This window comes from Cydia pomonella, chromosome 2 (assembly GCF_033807575.1).
Source record: "Cydia pomonella isolate Wapato2018A chromosome 2, ilCydPomo1, whole genome shotgun sequence".
Taxonomy (NCBI): Eukaryota; Metazoa; Arthropoda; class Insecta; order Lepidoptera; family Tortricidae; genus Cydia; species Cydia pomonella.
This window is the reverse complement of record NC_084704.1, coordinates 14,298,543-14,322,308: the sequence shown is the minus strand read 5'-3', so window position 1 is coordinate 14,322,308 and position 23,766 is coordinate 14,298,543. Positions and strand designations below refer to the sequence as shown.

The 23,766-nt window shown below is 34.7% G+C and overlaps 2 protein-coding genes and 1 long non-coding RNA gene across 3 annotated transcripts in view; 2 read left to right on the top strand and 1 right to left on the bottom strand.

Annotated features, from left to right (window-relative positions):
- Positions 1–23,766, bottom strand: part of LOC133534496 (uncharacterized) — a 126,317-nt gene that overhangs the window by 51,955 nt on the left and 50,596 nt on the right. The gene's annotated exons all lie outside the window — the stretch shown is intronic.
- LOC133534504 (uncharacterized) overlaps positions 1–23,766 on the top strand; it is a 329,551-nt gene that overhangs the window by 284,654 nt on the left and 21,131 nt on the right. The window lies entirely within an intron of this gene.
- The window catches only part of LOC133534497 (uncharacterized), a 125,238-nt gene that overhangs the window by 80,341 nt on the left and 21,131 nt on the right, over positions 1–23,766 (top strand). The window contains exon 2 of the mRNA XM_061873651.1: positions 11,643–11,971. Within this exon, the coding sequence (XP_061729635.1) occupies positions 11,643–11,971 (329 nt within the window). The remainder of the gene's footprint in view (positions 1–11,642; positions 11,972–23,766) is intronic.

The window sequence follows — 23,766 nt, the reverse complement described above, 5'->3', positions numbered from 1 at the left end:
CTTTAAACGTTATAACAGTTTTGGTTAACGTGTCACTAGTATTTACAAGAATAATGCCACAATTAATTTAGCAAGATATTACTTTTACTGTTCAACTTTTAAGCAACAGACTTTTGATGATTTTTATAATTACAGAATTATCAAAACATCTTATTGAAACAAATATTATTTATTCTCCATGTTAAAAACAATTGACAATACAAGTAACCACATACAACTCAGTTGTATCCTGTTGGGTGCTCCATTCTTCCTGCATTGTATTTTTCCATTCTTCCTTCTATCAGTGCTGCATTGAGCCACCAAAAATGTTAACCACAAAATGAAAGAGTGGCTACAGACGGACAATCATAACATCTGAAGAAAAGTCCTGTTCCAAAATGAAAACAATTGGCTATCAAAATACCGCAAACGCAGCTCCCGGATTGCGCATCCAGATACCTACGGGCCGAATATTAACGTTCATATTTAAATTCTTTATTACCGAAAAGTTGGATTACCCAATTCATCGGACATATAACTTATATGGTTAACCGCAAATAATTCTCTTTTAGCAATACGGGTTTAGTACCTATTATTTTGACATTTTGATGTGTTGGGTCAAAGTTTACGTTACATTTATAATAAATCGAATATAATACTAATAATGTCAAAATGTTATATTTTAATTATAAGATATTAGATTAAGTATTATTTAAGTAACAACTATGTTGCTATGCCCTAACGGGTGCATGTTGTAACCTAAGATATAAATAAAGACCTTCTGTAAACACATGTATGCAATAAATGATATGAATATGAATTTATTCTTACTTAATTATTAGTTAGTAAACTAATTATATTCACAGCAATATTATTATCACAAGCATCTTAGTTGAAAACAGTACATAGTGTATAAGGTATCGGTAGCGATATAAGTACTTACTTCCTTTGTTTTTTCGTTTTTAGTTTACGCCCTTTTTGTATGGCAATTGTTGCCCACAGAGGTTACATATTAAATTTATGAGGTATCCATGGAGATCAAGATTTTTTACGCATAAATACTCATTCTGTAATTTTTCACTGATGTCATAGAAAAACTTAGGAATGTCAGAATTTGCTGAAATGATCAAAATTTGGTTATTGACCTGTTAGGTGATTAAAATTATTTCTCCTGGAAGGTCCGTAAAACTTCTTTAAAATAGCCATTTAAACTAACGTTTAGGTTCAAGGACCGTACATTTCAATACAATGATGTCTAATGAGTAACGAGTGATAAAAATACAATGAGTCTACCAGCCACCGTACTACGCGTTCTTTCATCTACCAACCCATTGTCATCAATGATGAATGTTTCTTTAACTTTGACGTTATTGCCATACTCATTTGCTGCGCTTTCAGTTTTAAATTTTTAATAGCTTCTTTTGAAATGACTGCTACTGTTCCGGTTTTTAAACAATTTTAATGGGTGTCGTTATTATAGAAAATTTTGTATTTTGTCTGTGACGCGTATGTAATAAACTAGTTCGACTACGGTTTAAGAAATTGTAAACCTTCCTTATTAACACGTGCACGTCCTTTTTTTCAGAGATATTATTTATATGTTTCAATCACTCGTTTGACATGATCCTTTTCATAATAAAATAAACAAGCAAATTTGAGAAATAAATTATTTAATGAGAATGGTTGCCAGCCAACTATAATTCGTCATAGATCCTAAATGGTAATTTAAAATTAAAAGTGATCAAAGATACCTAAAGAAGATTTTCATATCTTTGCAAAATAATACCCAACTCGACAATCGACATAGAACGTCAACATGATATCAATATCATGACTAAGTTAATTTTTTACCGCCAACATTAATTTTGTGTCTTTTAAATTGCTTTTTACCTTTACTGCCAATTGACCAGTAAATCTGTCAATTGTCACGTTTGAGATTCGCAAAATGAGCATCTTGCCCATTCATTTTAACCAGTTAAACCTTACAGACATGTACCATTACGCTTTATCAATCTATCCTTCTACCATTGGCGTACCTAGTTTATTATTCATGGTGGCACGCAACCACAATAATTAATAAGTTTAAGCTCCGAGGAAATTTGCATACAATGGTTAGACAGACCATCTAAAAATAGGTTTAGATTTCAGATCTTGTCAGTGGTAGTAAGTCAATCAGGTTCAATAAGAGAAATAGAGCTTGTTGGTTTTGAAAACGTATTACAAATAAAATTGTACAATTTTATTTCTTTATTTACTTAGCATTTTTATACTATCACTTTTGGTAAACCGCCACCGCGTGCAAATCCATTAGCGTTGCCGGTTCTATAAGTACGAGTGTTCAAGTATTTTCTGTTCCTATTATATTTACCATCAATTATAATTTGTATACTATGTATGTTGATCATAGTTGGTTAAGCAGTTTTTAAGTTCTCGCTAAAGTCATATCTACTTTCACTTTATATTATATCATATCGAATCGTATATTATATCGTATAAATTTCCTGCGAAAATACTATCTTTCGCAGGAAATTTATACTATATCATATATATCATAGTATCTTCAAAAATCCTCAATTGACATTCACTTATTGTGTTTTATGAATATAGTAGTTGCAGGCTGTGGATAAAATTAGTCTTGTTAAAGTCAGTTATTTATTATTTTAATTGAAAGAGCCTCTGCAGTAGACCTCGAAAACGATTAAATTTAAGTTATAGCTATATATTTAAAGAAAACGTCTGCCGTGAGCCTAGCTTAGAAGACAAACAAAATTCTAAAAAAACATTCGTCTTATGCTGAAGCAAATAAAGGTCATATTAATGTTTCTATCGAAGACTTTTTTCTTTAACATGTATTACAATAAAATTAATGTTAGATTATTAATGCATTCTAGCAAGAAAGCCTCAGTCGTAGAAATTGGTCTCAAACCATTAAATGAACCATTGAGATTTGATATTTTACAATTATGGGCAATTAAGTATAAAAAGTGTAATAATGGAGTCAGATTATACCCCTGGAAATGATAATGTGTATATCCTAACATTTTAATATTTCTAACAATTAAGTATATTTAGTTTTTTTGTGTTTTGATTTATTAATAAACACTACGTTATTAAATCAGTAAAATTACCTTTAAGTGCTTAGGCACTTGCAGTACTGTCTGGTACTGCAGATAAACCTCTTCTTAGTTTTTGTAAAGGGTCTAGACCCTTAGCCTTCTAGCAGACTAAGCGAACTAGAGGTGCCCCCAACGACGGATTTGGTCATTCTTTCAGGTGGTGTACTGGCAAGTCCTAAGAACACTCTATGCTTAATATCAATCCTCGACACACCTAAAAGAATGACCAAATCCGTCGTTGGGGGCACCTCTAGTTCGCTTAGCCTGCTAGACCCTTTGATAGTCTACTAAACATTGCCATAAAGGTGTAAAAAACAAAACACTTCTTTATATGATTTAAATTTCAAGGTAACATGCATATTAGAAATGTTTACTTGTTTATTAGATTATGTTGTGTAATTATTCATAAATCATAATTCATATTCTTAAGTATAAGTTACATTACAAAATCTAAGCCTATTTTTATTTTATGCCAAGATTGCCAAGTAGATTTCGAAGTCGTTGTCTTGCTTTTGAGTCATTGTTTTGAGTAGGTGATTTAAGCACTTGGTTTCACCTGACTGACGATTAATTTAACAACTTCACTGTAATTGACATCTTCACTGGTCACCAAGTGGACGGTTTTATTTAAAACCCGAACCGGACTCCACAAACTAGTTTTGGGATAATCCTCCTATTTCTGGATAATTGCGCAGTCATCACGGCAGGGAATTGTGAAATGCTTAAAAGATTGATGATTTCAAAAGATTATTTTGAGGGTTTTTTTGGAATGCATGTAAAAATGAAATCTGTGTAATATTATTAATATAAATGTCAAATCAGATTTAGCTTTGAATTGATTACATTCATTTAGTTTAAGTACTGAGTAGTTGTTATCTTGCTAAGTGTTTCAGTAAATTCTACTGTAAATCTTAAATAAAAAAGGCAAATCAGATGTACCTTTGATTTGAGTTTATTAGCCCTCCATAAAGTGTTGGTGTCCAGGCTTCTCAGTAAGAGTACAAAATTAAGAATCTATAAAACCGTCATTAGGCCTATTCTTATGTACGGCTGTGAGGCCTGGACACTAACTCAAAAAGATGAAAGTCAGCTCCTGATAGCGGAAAGAAAAGTGCTCAGGAAGATCCTGGGACCTGTCCGGAAAGATCCGGAGGATCCGGAAAAATGCCGAGATCGAAGAGTTGGTGGCTGAGCCCAATATCATCGGCGTAACTAAATCCCACAGACTTCGCTGGCTCGGTCACCTACTCAAAATGGGGGAGGATTGGGTAGTCAAGGAAGCGTACCTGGGGCGACCAACCGGCCGTCGACGGATCGGGCGCCCCAGGTACCGCTGGTATGATGTCGTGGAGGCGGACCTGCGTCGGCTGAATGCCAATTCATGGCAGGAAACCGCGATCCGATCCAGGACAGGTGGCGTTCTCTCGTTTCGGAGGCCAAGATTCTTTTTGGATCGCTGAGCCAAAGCAGTTAGTTAGTTATACAAAATACGAGACTTTCGGACAACCCTACTACTAATATTACTCGTGCGACCAAACAATTTTTAGACAGAAAAAGTTTACATTATCAATACCGAATAACTGAATATTAACTGAAACAGTAGTGATTTCTTCCACGGAATAATTAATCTTTAGTATGACTTCTCACTCGACCACATTAGAATCCTGAGAACACGAACCAATCAATTAATCATGCTTTAGATGAATTGTGTTTTTATTCAGACCCGCTGAGTTGTCCTACTGGAATAATTCCGAGCCCTCCGTATTGTGACAAATCATCCAGCCTTGTGTCTCCATTATCTTCCCGACGATCATGTTTTATGGGAATTTCTGTTGGACTTACAATTTCTGTGTTAACTTGTTTCGTCAGCTTTATTGATTTGTAAGTGATCGTTGAAATATGTAAATTGTTATTGATGTTGGCTACCGTTCGTTTTAAACACTCTAAATGATCAACACGTTTAGGGATTATTTACTTACGTTTTTAAAGTTTTTAAAGTCATCATTAACTGTCACCGTCATTTTCCTGTTGCCCATAAGAATAGTTACGTAAGTTCTTTAGATTATCGTATTTTACTATTTACGTATTTTTACTTTCATAATATTAAAACTTCTCGTACTTATTTTGCAATAACAAAGGAATCAGTGGTTCCTAAGAGCTCAGTTTATTGCTGGGCTGTTGAAATGGCATTTTTGTTTTGTAACTTTTTATTATAATTTCTGGGACCATACTTTTATATCCGCGACGCAGTCTTCGTTAGGTGAACTCGCGATCAGCTACAGGCCATTTTATTATTGCTCATTCCTAAATAATTTATTTCTAAATATAAATGTGTTTTCTATATACATGTTACAATTTATTTCGACTGACTAATCACTGTTTACTAGAGTCGTTTCATCACCTCACCGTTAGGCTAATTCGTGTGTAATTTCTCTAATGACAACTAACAGTCCGCGGGAGTAATGCCGGGTTGCGCGCAATTTGCCCGGGTTTCTGCTATTGCGTGCGACAACCGGACCTAACGCGGTCAACTCGGATTCAATAAAGCTTTCAATTTTCTTAACGAATATCATGACTTACAGATACTCCCGAAGTTAACAAAAGTTTTAGAAACTCCAACTCCTGAAGTAACAACTATCTAGTTAAATAATTACTTAAAACAAGTCCTTCAAAATCTGATATCCTTGCGAGTCCTCAAAAAATGACCGAAAGTGCTAAGATAATAAAATTACCTTTGAAACTGATTTGTAACTTTACATTTCTAACACATTTTAACATCTACCTATTATTGTTGGTACAAAAAGTAGAAATGTATAGTGGAAGTAGAATCTTGTGTATAGTCGTGATGTTTTGAGTTTGTCAATAACACAATAAGGTGCAAATAAATCAAATTGCACATATACTTAATCACATAAAAATATATGATTCAGCCCACATAAATAAGCGGTAACAGCCAATAAAACAAAACCATAGAACTAAATAAACTCTCCAATACTTTGTTTGAAAGTAAACAGTATAAGAAGTAGCATCAAACACTTGGGGGCAGTAAAACGGTCAGTTTTACGAGGTCGTAAATCAACTATCGCCGGATCGCGTCAGAAGTCAGTTTTAAAAGATTCAATAAAACTTACTTTCTTTCACACTCATGTTGGTGTACTAGTACTTATCGAGAGGTACTTACTCTGAACTTAGCTACTTCTTAATAAAATTCAGTGTTATGTAGAACTTCGCTTAACTTTAGCATGGAATTAACTATCAAAGCTCTAGTCTCCTGGACTAAGGGTATTACTAATGGTCTGATATGTGCCAATGTAGGATTTCTGAAGCAAGTCGAACCTTTTATTAAACAATAAAGTTTCTAACCTTGGAGTGCTGACACGCGTTTACCGTTTAGGCATAGTTGATAAGATAACGTTAATTTCAAACATCTAGGGGTTAGATTCGTAGAAGCGTTGCTATTTAAACGATACAACTATGCTTACCTAATTCATTATATGTAATCTAGCTACTTGTTGCGAATAAGCTATTTTTTTAATTTATGTATTACTTGTAATCATTATTTTCCCAACATACTTTTGAGTGGCAGTGACAGAACTGAAATATTTTTATACGAGTAGTATTGTATGGGTACCTGGGTATGTTTCAACTTAGTAAACTTACCAAATTCTTAAAAATGTTCCTAAGACTAAGTGCCTAAGTACTTACCTAACTACGCTCTACAAGAGCGATTTGTGTAACGATTTCGATATATTAGAATCAAACCAGTTTACCTTACAATCTACGATTGTCAAAGCGATTACGACTACGGCTAACAAATTATGTCCTTCTGCCTCCGTTCTGTCGCAATCGTGTCTAAACCAGAACTGTACTTACGATTTGGTTAAGCCGTAAAATTTGGCTATCGTTAATAAATTAATAAATTTACTAAGATCATAATGCTTTATAGCTTGTCTATATAATTTTGAAAAAATGTAGTTAATTGTCCTCATTTAAACTATTTGATTTATTTTTAAAGGCCGTAGAAAAGGACGAGGATCTGTAAGAAAAAAAAATGTATTCAAGTTACACCTACGTGTGCACGTTCATGCAGTTTTTTAAACAACATGTTGAAAAATTAAATTCGACTTTTAACCATGTAAATATAATAGCGAATAATCTGTAAGGAGATATTGTAAATAATCATGAGCTAGGGACACCTGTGTTACGCATCGAGCAAGAAAAAAAAATACGTATCTGAGTGCATCTGGACAGGAAAGTGTGGATAGGACTGATTACAATCTACATTTTTCTTATGAGTAATAGAAAAAGTTTAGTTACTTGTTTTAACTGTATTATGGATAACCACTTCAAAGTCATCTATTATATTTGTAAACTCCTATTTTATCCTTATTTTTCGCGACACCGTATTGATAAGTCTCCTGCTATTTCCAAGAGTCCTCACGACACAGGCTTGACCTAGTGTGAGTACTACTAACTACATTGTAATATTTGTAAGTGAAACTGACTCGTGTTTTATCTTATTTCAATTATGCCTGATAACGAAATAATTTTATGTATTTTTTTTTGTATTTTCGTAAGAGAAAATACAATATTAATTAAACACTAAGAATGCGTTAATGAAAACGCTCGTTCTCGAGAAATTACATAATTAATACAATTATTGTTACTTATTTAAAATTAGGTCTGATTTTAGAATAGCGACAGCTCAGTTAGGAATCGATCTATTAGTGTCCCACAATCATGTGCATTAGCCCAATAACACAAACAAAAGGACTTTCTTTGAATGATTTTATTGAATGTTGTTAAGCATAATTTTCGGTGCTACTTTGCTTTTGCTTTCAACCGCATGTAACATCTATTAATGTAAAATAAAACGGTTCCATTAAAATTTAAGTGTATTAATTTTTAAAAAATCAGCGTCAGTACTTACTGATTTCACTTCTCGTGATTCTTTATCCTTACCATATCCACACTAATTTAACATCTCGAGACATCACTACTTCCGTCTCTGTCGCTGGGGCCGGTTCGTGCACGTGTGTAGAACCCGTTTCGCCGACCCAACATTTTATTAATTTGTATTTCTTATACTTTATATTGTACTGGTATCGCTGGTTTCTTACAGGTACAGGGATCGGGAGATTTTCAATTATATCCGTATAAAAACATACCTATATCTATAATTACGTTGGTGATTTATACGGCAAGGCTATACTTTTTAAGCATGTTTACTCCGCGTTTATATTTAACAATGGACTAATAAAATTATTTCATCAGTATTTGAGTTGATACAGCAGTCAAGAGAAAAAACAAAAATACTTAGGATTTCAGACATCATTTTTCGTTTAAGTTTATCTTTTTCGTATTTGTTACAAATCAGTACCCCTAGTGTAAATTTAATGGACATCATAACGTGACAAACGCGTTTGCGTTCATCACCATCATCATCATCATCATCATCTCCTAGCCGTTTTCGACCACAGCGACTGCGTTCTACCGCTGAGAGCGTCGCTGGTGCGCTCTCAGGTGACTGATATAGCCAATTTTTGCAGCAAATGTACGACCACACTCGTTGCAAGTCAGCACCCCTCCGACATAATTGTAAAGTATGGCCGCAGGTGGTCTGGCCTTCAGCTCGTCGCGCTTAGCGTCCAGTTCTGTGAGCCGCCTGGCTTCAAACTGACGCACCTGAGTCTGCACAATATGCCTCCAACGTGGACGGTCACTGGCTAGACTCTCCCACTTCGTTGGCTCTATATACGCGTTTGCGTTAAGTCTTATTTTGTATAGGATTTTGAGTTTCCAAAACGTCCCGCTTGGCGCGCTCTTTCTAAATCCAATACAAAATGAAACTAAACGCAAACGCGTACGTCACGTTTCGAAATCGAATTTATTTACACTAGGGGTACAGGATATAAAAACTTTACCAGCGGACTACAATTTTTTTTTTATGTAGGTAATGAATATGTACCTATACAGGGTGATTCATGAGACGTGAGCTGGACTAAGCCTACACAATCAGTAAATGTTAATGAATCGTTCACCATCATATTTAAGTAAAACAATCACGCTTTTTATCTGTTATTTAACTTTTTCTTAAGGACAAATTTGATTATCTACAATCATGGACACCCTACAACACTTAATTAACAAAGATAAAACCTCTTTAACCGTTATGACAGCACTTTGATTATGTAGAAAATAAAATGTCACACTTGAGTGAGATACGATTTTATAAAAGTAACCAGACTCCGATGACATTCAATTTGTCACTTATTATGGATAAAACAAAGAGGGTGACCATAAATATCGTAAATAAAATAAAACTCTTTTTTTTTAACAGTAAAAATTAAATTAACGTTAATCTCACAAATACTGGTACGAAACAGTTGCTGATAATTTACCAAATATGCAGGCTTGATCCTGCTCATGTCTCCTGAATCATCCTGTATAGATTATAGTATGTGGTAGCTTTTTTGTCCAGTCTCGAAGCTCAGCCCATTTGTATCGACGATAGCAAATTGCCTGCTTTTGTCCTGTCCGCTCGCTCGTGCGTTGTCTTGCGTCTTGTCATCGAAGGTCCGATTGATTTGTTCTCTTTGTATTTGTCTAAATCATCTTTATTCTTATGATTGATATACATAATGATGAAAATTATTATTGAAAAATACAGAAACATTATCTTAGATTTTTTTTTTCAGAGTTTTTACTACGAGAATAAAATAAAAATAAACACAGATTAATTCATTTCGTGTCTATTTCATTTGCAATTAAAATCAAATCCAAGAAAATATTGATAAATATCGATAATAAGTAGTCCTGTAAAGGAACAAAAGACCTCAAATCTAGTGATTGACAATCAACACAGCTGTCACGACCTGTTTCAATCACCTCTGGCTATTTAATTTTTGTAGAAGCGCGGTAGGCTTGGCTTAGCTAATTACGAGTATATTAGGTTACGTGTGAATGTATAAACGCAACCGTCTTGACTAATTTAATTTTTATGGAAATTTAGGTACATATTTTGGCGATGAAAGAAGAGATGCCCTAATCGATTTTACGGAAAAAGTACATAATCACAGTAACATTATTCGAATCAAAGTCTTACTGGGTGTAGTTTTGAGAACCTTCCTCACAGAATAATAACCAGCTACGAGGACACCTTGCATAAACTTTATTGCCTCCCACACCATCTGTTTATCACACGCACCCAAACTTTAAGATTACGCAACTATTTTATAGTAGGAATACCTATATTTTTTGGCGCTAGGGTAAGTTTTTGGATAGTGTGTAGTGAACTTTTTCTACTCCAGTACTTTAATCAGTGAAATCGAAAAAAAACTTGTTTTCAATGAAGGTGTGAAACTCTAGGTACTTTATTTCATTATACATCCTTATTTTGATTTATACTTTGACATTTAGATATACCTAACGAAGCTTAATAGCAAAGCTTTATTAGTACTACTACCACTATACTATTACCAAATTACGTAGACAATAGTTTTATAATCTTTTTAAGCCTTGTTTCTTCATCAATCAAAAGTTGCAAAACATCAAAAGGAGAACTTTTTATCAACGGTCTGACACGTGTATCTATAAATCTGTACATAAATCAAAATGTTTATTAGCGACCTACGTGCTCTGGCGCATGTCGTGGGTGGAACACGGCGCAGGCGCAAACTGTTCGACTACAGGCTTTTGCGAATGTCTGAATAATGACCGAGACGAGTAAATCATACCTAACCCATTCATGAAACTTAATATGCCCACTTTCGTTATTGTAGTGTCTTGTCTCGTTCCAACAAACATACTTACCTAAAAGAACGTCCCTCTGAAATTAGAATTTATATCGGCCTCAGTTTAAATAATTATTTTCCGTGAAACTAAAACCACGCTAATGTCATTTAATGCAACTACATAGATCGCAGAAAACAGCAGATAGATTCAATTATTATTAACTGAGTCAAAATTCTTTACGTTGTCTTGTTTTTTGGCCCCAAAACTTTTGTATAAGATGAAATTTTGTGCTACCTGCAGAGATGCCGTTTAGAAAAGGTCAAACAACGTAACGTTAAACTGTTAGGCGCTAGCAGTTTTAATATTTGCTCGTCTCCGTTAATTCTAAATACCAAGTGAATGTGTTGTGGCTGTATCACAATACATCGTACTGTCTTTACAGGACAACACACATACCTACACACCGTATGTAAAAAGTTCGTTTCGCAACATTTTATGACATATTTTTATGTTTAAAAATATACATACTCAAATTACGAACAAAAAGAACGAGTGATTTTGGCAATTACGACAGAAACTTGATATTTAAATTGCTTTACCAACTGCAGGGCCACATATAAAAGAAAGTTACTGTTATTCTTCTTCAACACAGTACTCCAAAAAAATTACGTTTTAGGGCTGAATGACAAGTTTTAGAGATGCCTACAATTTATTTCAGGCCAGTGGTCCATTTATGTATATATGTATATCTAAAATAGTTTTTGAGTCGTATGAATATAACTATCATAATCATAAGTTTTCATCTATTTTCAGATGCTGTCCGACCTTATCACTCCGAGTCCGACATCGACCGTCCAGCCATTGAGCCCCAATGCCGTCTCTCTGCCTCATCCCCACCACTCTCCCTGACCTTCGACGACCTGGAGGACGACGTATTCATCAGTCCCCGGACAGATAACGGCAACGATCTCTTCGCCACTAGAAATGTCGAAATATTCGGATACGGGAGTCCAAGGACGCCTGCAGGGGTGCTGTTGAGTCCACGAAGGGACAGGACGTTCACGTTTCCTGACACGAGCGAAAAGCACTGGAGGGATAAAGGAGGGACGGATATGGCTGACGGTGTGGGAGACACTGATGTGGTAAGTGATAACCAGATAACCGATATATTTTTGCATACAAGAGAAAAAAAAGTAGAAAAGACGGAAGCTTCTACGTGGGTGAACAACTGGCGGACAAGCGGGGCAAAAGGTAGTTCCCCCTCCACATATAAAGTAAGAATTCAAATTCAGCAAATATTACACTAAACGATACAGGAATGATACAGGAAACATTAATATTGCCCGAACAATTAGTTTTCTTTGTAAAATGGTAACCTAAAATCATAATATACTTAATACGATTTGCGGTTATTCTCCGAACCTATAACGCCGAAGCAAAATATGTTTATAAGGCGTTTATCTAAAATGCACGTGTCTTGAGAACCTTTGTTTGACCGCAAAAGTGATTCATCGATGGGTCGATGAGCCGTTTATACCTATTGTGTCATGTAGTTTTAAATACTACAGTTATAAAGTCGAGTTTCACTTCATCTGTTTTTATATGCAGTCACTTGGGTAAGCTTGGATATGGAGAGAGGATTTAATGAATTCTCGGAAATGAAATAGGTGTCGTTTTATTATTTACCACAGTTAGTTAGTCTTATATATGATTGCTGCAAAATACCTATTATATACCTACTGAGATATCAAAATATTGGGAGTGTTAAGGGTGACTCGTTATAATAATAATTATGATATTCTATAACAGTTTAGTTTAATAATTACTCTGTAGTAATTTGTAATATAATTCATATTTATTATGCTTCCCCCAACTGGATAGAATACAATTTACACAAATACTCGATATTTACATTTAGTAACCCACGCCATGCTTAAGTCACTAAAATTGAAAGCCTACTCGATATCACCCACATCAAATCTACGCTTCGTGTAATACTGCTATTTAAAAGTCGCAGGCGCTGAAAGCACTTCAATCTAAAAATAACTGCAACGCACAATTACGCAGTTAATGCTGCAATAAAATAAAAAGTGCTGACTGAGACGAAATTAAATCTTTCCAATAGATGGTTTACGTTCAAATAAATTTCCTATGTTGTTGTTACAAACGGTTAGGGGAGGATAGAATGGGCTTTTCGAGAGAAAAATTACAAAGCCGCGTAATCTGAGTAGATAACAAGGTAGATAGGTATATTTCGGTAGAAAAATTATCATATTACATTTTATTTTAAAATTACTCGTCCACAATCTAATCATTAAATACAAAAATGTAATTTTGATTCCATATAATAATTGACTAAGTAATTATACTTTACATAAGTAAATTAGGCACAGTGCCGGATTAACCATTAAGCAAAATAAGCACTTGCTTAGGGCACCACGTCTAGGGGGGCACCAAAATCATAGGAAAAAAAAACGCGCAGGCTGCATCAGCATCGCAGTCGTAGTGTACTACACTTATGTACACGAAACTTTTTGATACGTGTGCAAGTACCCATCTAATAACGAAGGATCGTAAGAGAGAGAGTACACGTAAGCACATCTCCAACCTTACGCGGAGGCCATCAAAGCTCATGGCCAAAAAATCTTACCGTCGGGCTTGTGGCCAACCGATTTTCTCGACGTAGATTACCGATTTTGTAGCGTATTTTGGTCTCTTGCACACCAGATGTGTCGGCCAGGCCGAGTTGCTGCAGAGCCGCGATCCTGCGACCTAATTGTCAAAGTGTAATGAAGGGCCCTGCGAAGGCCGAAAAACAAAAGCATCGTATCAAGTTGCGCTTTCGAGTTAAGGCAAAGGCCGAGCAGTAGGAGGACCGTGATTACATAGGTTCGATTTCAAGCCACTCTTTTGCAGTTCGGCGTTACGTCTCATGCGACGCCAGGCCTTCTACCTACTTTATGCAAACTGCCCCACTTTCGCTTGGTCATGGATCCAAATCCATGCTGTCCTCTTTCGCAGCTGGGCTGCCTTGCTCACACCTCGCCATTAGTTGTATTATAAGATAACGCGCCGCGATCTGACGCTGCGGACGTCCAGCTATTCATACCTCGCCATTGGTCAAATTCAAGCCTTGCTTTCTTCCAGCTCGACCTTTGGCCTCATCCGTAAGCGCTGATCGAACGCTCCGCGCATTCAGCCTTAGACTTTGCCTTTAAAAACACCTTCACGATTTAGGCCAATCAAATTAGATCCCGAAAATAGCGTTTTGAGGAATTAATTCCCAGCAAGCTGGAAATTGTTTTAATACATTTATTTGGTCCTAAATGCGTGTAATACCAGTTTGCTCTATCCTTGGAGGTGTGCATACATTTTGGGATCCTTATGAGATAATTTTTTCCTTTGGATTGCCAAACCACTCGATGTAGAAGGAACCCACTAGCAATTACAATAGCACTTGGTGGATCAGACACTGGTAAGAAAGCGTTTTCGGATTATTAACATGATTTTACCAAAAATAAAAAATATCGACCTAATTTACAATTTAGGTACTACGAATACATATTAAGGTACCTTAAATCAATCAATCAATCAATATATTTTATTGCAAGAACATAGTTAAATTACATTTCGGATCCTCAGATATCAATTTTAATAATACTTGTAATTAGAACAAATTTTCCGTCGGCCGTACCGTTTTCGATTTACAAGCAAAAAAACTGAAAAAGAGGAAACATTTATGCACACCTCCTGGAGTGGAGCAAACTCGGATTACACGTATTTTTAGGTCGAAAAAATCTAATTGTATTGGCCTAATTGTGACACATTATCTCGCTCGGCCTTTGCCCTCACATGAATGAGCTTCGCAGGAAAGCTCTAGAGGTTCCAAAATCCTGTGCGGAATACTGCCTATGTCTTACGTCTTCGCTTACACTTGGACCATGGTTGGCTTGGCCTCCGGACTTATGCGAAGCACGGTCTTCGAATTTGCTTACACTTGACCTTACCTACTCTTGGAACATGCTGCAGTTCTGTCAATTTCCGTGATAAAATGATGTGACGGATTGAAAATTCTATTCTCAGAAGTAATGCGGCAATAAACGTCACTCAATTTACCAAGAAAATTCAATGTAATCTTGATGAGGGGGCACCATGGTCTAGAAATGCTTAGGGCACCAAAATGTCTTAATCCGGCACTGATTAGGCATTTCAAGTCTCTAGCCAGAGAATGTAACTCTGTGTGAATGTAATATTAATATTAGAGTCACAAATATAAGTAGGTAAGCAAGCATTTACTTTCGAGTTGCATTTATGGTACATATGCGGTTAGCATAATACCCTCAATTTATTATAATTCATTCACCTGCTGGAACTAAGATAAATAAGCGTAAATCCGCATAATTTCGAGTGCATGCGTACACGCATGTTGGCATGCGGCACTGGCTGGCGTCCAACTAGGAACAAACAAGCCGCGTAGGTACAACATTTATCATGATCTCCCCATGTATATGTCGATTAAGAAAATAATTATATTCTATATTGGGCACCTCTAATAATAAAAATTAAACATAGGAACCAATTTATGTATTTTTGATGAAAAGATAATTAGAGACAAAAATAAATACTTACAAATTCTTTCATAGGTATTAGGCACATCTACTAATCTTATTATTTGGTGACAGATCTACGAAATTTTTGCAACACAACACTATTTTTGAGGCCAGAGGTATTAATGTAGGGAGTAAAAAATAATAATTCAAATATTAAATCTACTATTGCTAATACTATTTTATGTGTGTACATCGTAATAGTACATTACGATACAAGTGCGAAAAATAGGATATTCGAAACGAGGGGCGATAAATTAAAACACGACCGAAGGGAGTGTTTTAAATCGACACGAGTTGCGAATTACCTATTCGCACATGTATCGTACAACGTTTTACAGTACATATGGCCCTTTAAATGTTCGACACAGTAACGTAATATGCTAATTTTCGCACTAGTGCTATAAGGTAGCACCATATGTACTGTAAATAATTTTACAGTACATATGGGGCTACTTTTCCGCTCTAGTGCGTAAATTAGCACATTATGTAACTATGTCGAAAATTTAAAGGGTCATATATACTGTAAAACTCGTGTCGATCTAAAACACTCCCTTCGATCATGTTTTAATTTATCGCCACTCGTTACGAATTTTCTATTTTTCGCACTTGTATCGTAAATAACTATTACAGTACTTACATATAGTGCTACTTTACGCCCTAGTGCGGGAATAAGCAAAAATTTAATGGCCCATATGTACTGTAAAACGTTGTACGATACACGTGTGAATAGGTAATTCACAACTCGTGCCACCAGTATGTATCACCACTCGTTACGAATTCCCTACTTTCCGCACTAGTTTGGTCATTCCTTTGGTACCTAATTCAATTTTGGGGACTGTTTTGATTAATATGATGACAAATATATCTATAATTGCCTATTATTAGGGGATACAAACTAGTGACAAATCTTAATTTTGGTGACAGAAAATATGTACTTGTATAGCCCATGTTGTATATGTAGTTAACACAAGTATTGCACACGTTGTAGCGATTGTTTTTCAAAATTAGAAACACGTGTTGTACCTAAGTTTATTTTATTTCAATATGTTATTTTCTCGATATCTAATAATATCTTTTATAATCTTTTACAATCTCCTGAAGCCCGAAACGGCAGTAAGCTCGCTATTTTGAGTCCAGAGTAGTCATATCTCGTAGGTAGGCAACTAGTCAGTAGTGTGATATGTAATTTGTTTTTGTCTGAAGTGGGTCAGCTGCCGCCTTGTTATGCAACACTATTCTATTTTGGTCTATTTGACTTATTACATGTTTTGGTACGGTATGGTGATATGCTTTATTTTGATTTAATTATATGGTATCTGTGTAAACTTTGCAAGAGTTACGTCGTCGTATAATGATGTCGAATCGAATTCGAGTCTAGTGATATTGATGTAAGGATTGTTATTTGACAAGTAAGTAATGAAAATGAAGTATTTAGACATGAGACAAATGTAAATAAATGCTCATAATAAGCGATTGCGATTGATGAGTTGGTAGAACGGCGGGCTGGTACTAGTCGCGAGTTCATACTTGCCCGAAACAGTAATTTTTGCACTATTCGTTCATTTCTATAAGGATTGCGGTATTGTTAACAAACGTCTCTTCTTAGTACCAAAGAGAGCATAATCTCATTAAACCCCTCTGGTATTGTGGGTGTCCATGGGCGGCAGTAATTGCTTACCATCAGGGTATCCGTCTGCTCGTTTGTCTCCTATATCATAAAAAAATACAAAACGACTTGGTGACTTGTTTAAATGATAAATATAATAAATTTTAATACTTTAATTTTTAAATAGAAAAGCCGCTTCCACCCTCGCCGCTCCTATTCAGCGACTTTTGCCTTTACGTTTGGCGTAAAATAAAACTTATTTCAGTATTTAGTACAGGATTAATTGTCTCTCAGGCGTAAGGGATAGATTTACGCTTTACGCCCATTGGCCGATGAAAGGGATTTCCGAAATGACCCGTTTTTACTTTTACTTTTATGTATAGTAAAAAGTTAGTGCGCAGTCGGTGAGGATTGTATTGTTTGTTACTTCTTTAATGGATGCGTGTGGAGAAGTGATTCTTATAAGAACTAACAAAATATAATTCATGTGCTCCTGTATAACACTCCTGTCCGGCCTTATCAAAGTTACAATTTACAACAGAAATTTATAAAAATTATGACAATGTGCCTAATTATACATTTCATATCAATTAAGTACTTAATGTTGTCAAGTTGTTAATAGACATTTAAAGAACAGTAAACTACGAAGAGGTCGGCTTGTGACGGTGAACCATCTATTTCAAATAATAATAATTCTTTCTGTAATAAAATCAGGTTATTTTATTTTATAATATTTCATTAATATTACATAATACTAAAAAGTTTCTCAAGTTGAGCTACTTATATTCGCAATAAGACATAATAAATAAGGTCAGGTAATAAGGTGAGTTTTATGAATTACTTATAGGTAAAGGATAAACGTTTAACGATAAGTTAGTTGGGAAGCAAAATTAGACACTTACACTTATTTTCCACACACTCGGGCTTATTGCATATTTTGTAAGTAAAATCACTACTCGTTTTGTATGTAATTAGCTTCTATTTTATTATGAAATAGGCCCCTGGTAGTTGCTTTCGATATCCTTACATACTATGAAAGTTCACCGTCCCGAGCATCTTTGTTAGCGCAACATGTACGACGGGCCTTAGCTCGCGTGACCTTGCGCCCGCAGTAAACCCGACTGCAACTGTAATAACATCATAACGAGGGGTGTTAATGCCCACGTACACTACTCGTGTCTTACTATAGTGCTACACTTGCTACAGCGTTGGTATATCTTCCAGATATTTGACAAAAGAGCGTACTTTACTGCGCTTACTATAAAGCTCTATACGATTTTTTTTGTAAATAGGTTAATAATAGTTATTTGTACAACAAGAGAGGAAATGTTCATTTTTCTTCTGGTGATTATTTTGTGTCCCGTGCAAGCGAAATATTATATAATAGATTCACGAGCGACGCGAGTGAACCTAATTTAGAATCTTGAGCGTAGTATACTCTGAAATTAGTTAGACAAGTGAGCCGAACTAAAATATTTGGTATTTTTGGACGTGTTTATCGGTCCGATTCGAACTATAAGATACATCAAACTTTTACTAAATATATAATAGAATAGAAGGGGTGCCGTTCAATTTGAATACAAACTTTTAGCATAATTTCATTTAACTACTATTGAAACTCATAATAAACATTATGTATAAAAACAAAACATATAAAGTTGTTAGTCATACTAATTTAATGACAGAATGCTCTATAATCATAAAAACATTCTTCATAACAATCCTTAGGAATAATTTTACTTGTTATAACATACATTTCGTATAATAATTAAAATATAGTACTAAATTTTAACGAATGGTGACATGGTGTTCTATGATATACTTGGTGTCAATCAAACTATTAAATTATACAACAATCTACCTTTTCAACTTTAAAGCTGGTCGCCGTTAGGTACGACGACGAGCGCAGCGAGGAGGAGTGTTAGGTAGAACTGCGACCATATAGGCAGAACCATATGTCTCGGAAATTGTATTTTTGCTTGTTCATTTTCACTAGGCGTTTATATGAAGGTTATCTGAATCCCTTAGGAACCACAGAGGTTCCAACTCACACTGGCCGCTGCTTTGCGGTAAAATGATATATGTCGACAGACGTAAAGTACGGATGTAGGTCAGTTTGACGCTTAGAAAAATCGATTATGTTCCATGCAAATATAATGTTTAAGTTTTTTTATTAATTAGTAATTCAGTGTGGTTAAACTTTCAGCAAACTCAATCAAATAAAGTTTATGAACGATTTGCCGTGGTTTGATTGTGAAACCACACCTTCAACATTATGCTGTTGGTTTTCATGAATAAAAACGGTTCTGAGTATAAAATAGTATACAGAGTGAACATTATACTGGTTGCCTGTTATGCAAATACATTACTATGCTACTAAACTATAATTACTTTCGAAATTATGCAATTCGTTTTTATTGTATTTGCTTTTATACCAAATCATAATTTCTGCATATCAAAATTATGCAATTCAAATTATGAAAAATGAAATTTCGCAAATTGTTATTATTAAAAACATTACACACCCGAATAGAAGAATAGAAAAACGTTTATTGCAAAACCATCTACAAACAGCACCACATTAGAACAAAAAAGAAAGAAAGAAGATCTAATACACTAAACAGTTATAACTACTTGTAACTTATACTAACATGCAATAGTTACAGTGATGAATTGATGATGCTGCAATAGAGGCTACAAATGGACACCACTCAGCATATGCTCTGACATATATATGCTACAGCGCTGGTCTTCCGTGGAGCAAGAAGATAGCCAGAACAGTAAAAGTGTCATACAGTGATTTAGCAAGTATTAATATTTAACACAAGTTAGAAACTAATGCATGGAAAAATTTCAAAGCGGAAGTGAGTGAGTTGGGAATATCTAAAAATATATAAAAATATAAACAGGTAAAGTCTGACATGTATTTAGTTTAATATATAGCAGAGCATATATGTATAAATAAAAAAGGCAACTCGTTAAGGATAGATAAATAATTCAATTTATAACATAAAATAATCATGGTCTAACTAAGGTGCATGGAACGCGAAGAACACGGCAGTTGGAAGCTGAAAAGATATTGTTTAAATTTAAGTTTAAAAGTAAGTAATGTTTTAGAGTTAAGTATTGGAGGGGCTATGTTGTTCCAGCATTTTGTAGCAGAGACTATACGATATGGTTTAGATATGTCAGTGTCTAAAGTGACGTTTCTTCAAACAAAATCCATGTCGTATCTTTAGGAAATCTTTGACGTATCCTATGTTCGAATCTAAGTTCGAATATTAATATGAGCGTAAATGCTCTGGAAGGGTGCCCATTACTCAAATGGTGTATCTCTACCAGCAGTTTAGTTCGTTAATTTATAGGTCTCTCAAGCATCTGCTTGACATCTGTCCAACAACTCAAGTAATTTGTCGTGAAACCTTGAACGACCTAGCCATCAAACCACGGAAGCCCAGCTGCCCCAGATTAAGCTTGCGCTAACTCGAGTCAATAGATCAGTTAAGCACTAAGAGGGTTAACTGATCATTTAAACTAGTTTAGATCATGCACTCACTTCTAACAATGTTTTCATGGTTATTTCAAGGATATAAGATTCAAATTAATTTAGTGTTTCAGACTTGACCACGCGGCGTGGGCCAACGTCGTAAAGTTGTCACTAAACGTGGGATAAGTAATGAAGTAAAGATATGAATGTCTATGTTAAAGTGTTGTTTGTTAATATGTATATGTTACCTGTGTATTATAAGCGATTCAGTGTGGACGGTTATTGTTTAAGTAAGTAATATAATAGATAAATAAGTAAGCATAATTAGAGTGATCACTACATTATACCTATTCGTTTTCTTACCAAAATGATAATTATATTCGTAGTCGACATCTAGCGTCAAGTAGCGGATTTATCTGTATTGCTATTTGACAATAGATGTCGCGACGACGAAAAGTCTAATGCTAAACAATTTTCAGCTAATATTCTAACCGGATTAACCGGAAATCTATTTTAACCTCCTTCTGCTTGTAATATTAGTGGTAAATTGTTGAGCAATACACTTTTCATCAGTCGCGACACTTGTGACATCTAGTGTTAAGTAGCAGATATTTGACGCTATATGTCCAATACGAAAATAATAAGCGTTTTGCTAAGAAAACTGATGTATGGAGTGAGTACTCTATGCTTACTTATTTCTCTATGGTGATATTGTTTAACTACCAATTCAATGAATACACATTAACTAACTATCCTAACTCTGCATGGTATTTTATCGGATATATCAGTAACAAAAGTGACGTTTTTGTTTGAAGGAATGTCACTTTAGAACTAACATATCCAAACCATATCGTGTCTAGATCTAATATTTGACGTAAAGTTAGAATCTGGCCAGAAGGGTCTTTGTACTATTTTAATTAATTATGGGCGAAATTAGGCAACATCGACGTTTGTAAGCAAAACGTTTTTGAAACTGGTGAGCTCTGACTTTTGTTCATAATATTTTATTTGACCCATTATTACTCGTATGTGAGCGCATTTATGCACACCCATATAATATTCCGCAATAGACAATCAGAAGGTAGCATCATATTTCAATCCATTGTTTCATTTCATTCAATTTCACAATGACTAATAACAGTGATACAACCATTTCGCAGTGTATTTCGATTAATTTACGCATATAATCCGTGCGTGGACGGTTATCGTTTAATTAGACAGGGGTTCAAGTGTTATTGCGTTTCATTCCATAAGTTCTCCCGCTGTGAATCAGAACTGGGAATAGTAGTGGCTTATGTAATATTGTGCAGCCGCCTGAGATTGGTGCATGAATTAGAACGAGGACCTATAATTAATCCGTGTTCATTTGCCCCATATTTCATTATCATGAGTGACACATTTTAATTTTATGGGCACTTTTGTCTTCACTTATTGGTACTACTTACTATCGGCTATGTTAATTTGTTGAACGACATAGTGTTTTACCTACATGTACAGACTTTATTTAAAGGGGGCCACTGAGTTCCAGTTCACCGGACGATATCGGTCTGTCAGTTATTCACGATTGTCAGCTTTTGCGAATAACTGACAGGCCGATATCGTCCGGGGAACTAGTAATCAGTGGGCCGCTTAAGATATCAAATACCCGATGGGAATTTTACTTCAGTTCTACTTTTGATATGTATGCCTGCCTGTTATTTTCATTTCCATTAATATTGTTAGGTAATTGTATGCATCAGGTTATAGAAAGTACTTACATAATATTAGGTCATCGAGTATACTAACTCAAATACAAGGTGTAACAAAAATGGGTAAGTAATGAAACGTATACGTACTTATAGTATATTCCATACAACATATAAACTCGAATTGTATAATATTTGAAAGTATAACATTCACTAAGAATAACGATTATAACTAATAACAACGAAATATATAATTTCATAATTAATAACACCCTTTAAGTATATTATCATTTATGATAAAATTCATGTAATATAATGTATAATGTTGAATTAATATAACTTTAAAAATATATAACAAACATTACCAATAATAATCTAAAAAAGTAACATACTAATAAACGCCAAACTTTCTCTATTTTCTGTCTATTATTTCTCTCCATTAGGTACCCATGTTTCTCTCTATTCCCCGACAAACTTTGTCTCTAAAATCTGTTGGGTTATGAGTAGAAACTAAAATAGTAACACAAAGAGTTTTATACGAAAATCAATTTAAAAAAAATAAGTCAGTTCAATTAGCTCGCAGTTCACCTAACACGCTCCTCCTCGCTTCGCTCGTCGTCACACCTATCTATACTCTGTCAAACAATACTCTTCCGTGACAGTATCTACACGCTCTGCTGCTTTATATTCAAATATTATTTAAAATGTTATTCGACATTTTGATATGTATACTACCCGATGGGAATTTTACTTCAGTTCTACTTTTGATATGTATGCCTGCCTGTTATTTTCATTTCCATTAATATTGTTAGGTAATTGTATGCATCAGGTTATAGAAAGTACTTACATAATATTAGGTCATCGAGTATACTAACTCAAATACAAGGTGTAACAAAAATGGGTAAGTAATGAAACGTATACGTACTTATAGTATATTCCATACAACATATAAACTCGAATTGTATAATATTTGAAAGTATAACATTCACTAAGAATAACGATTATAACTAATAACAACGAAATATATAATTTCATAATTAATAACACCCTTTAAGTATATTATCATTTATTTATGATAAAATTCATGTAATATAATGTATAATGTTGAATTAATATAACTTTAAAAATATATAACAAACATTACCAATAATAATCTAAAAAAGTAACATACTAATAAACGCCAAACTTTCTCTCTTTTCTGTCTATTATTTCTCTCCATTAGGTACCCATGTTTCTCTCTATTCCCCGACAAACTTTGTCTCTAAAATCTGTTGGGTTATGAGTAGAAACTAAAATAGTAACACAAAGAGTTTTATACGAAAATCAATTTAAAAAAAATAAGTCAGTTCAATTAGCTCGCAGTTCACCTAACACGCTCCTCCTCGCTTCGCTCGTCGTCACACCTATCTATACTCTGTCAAACAATACTCTTCCGTGACAGTATCTACACGCTCTGCTGCTTTATATTCAAATATTATTTAAAATGTTATTCGACATTTTGATATGTATACTAAATCTAGATTATTTCAAACGGAATTATATCTTATGC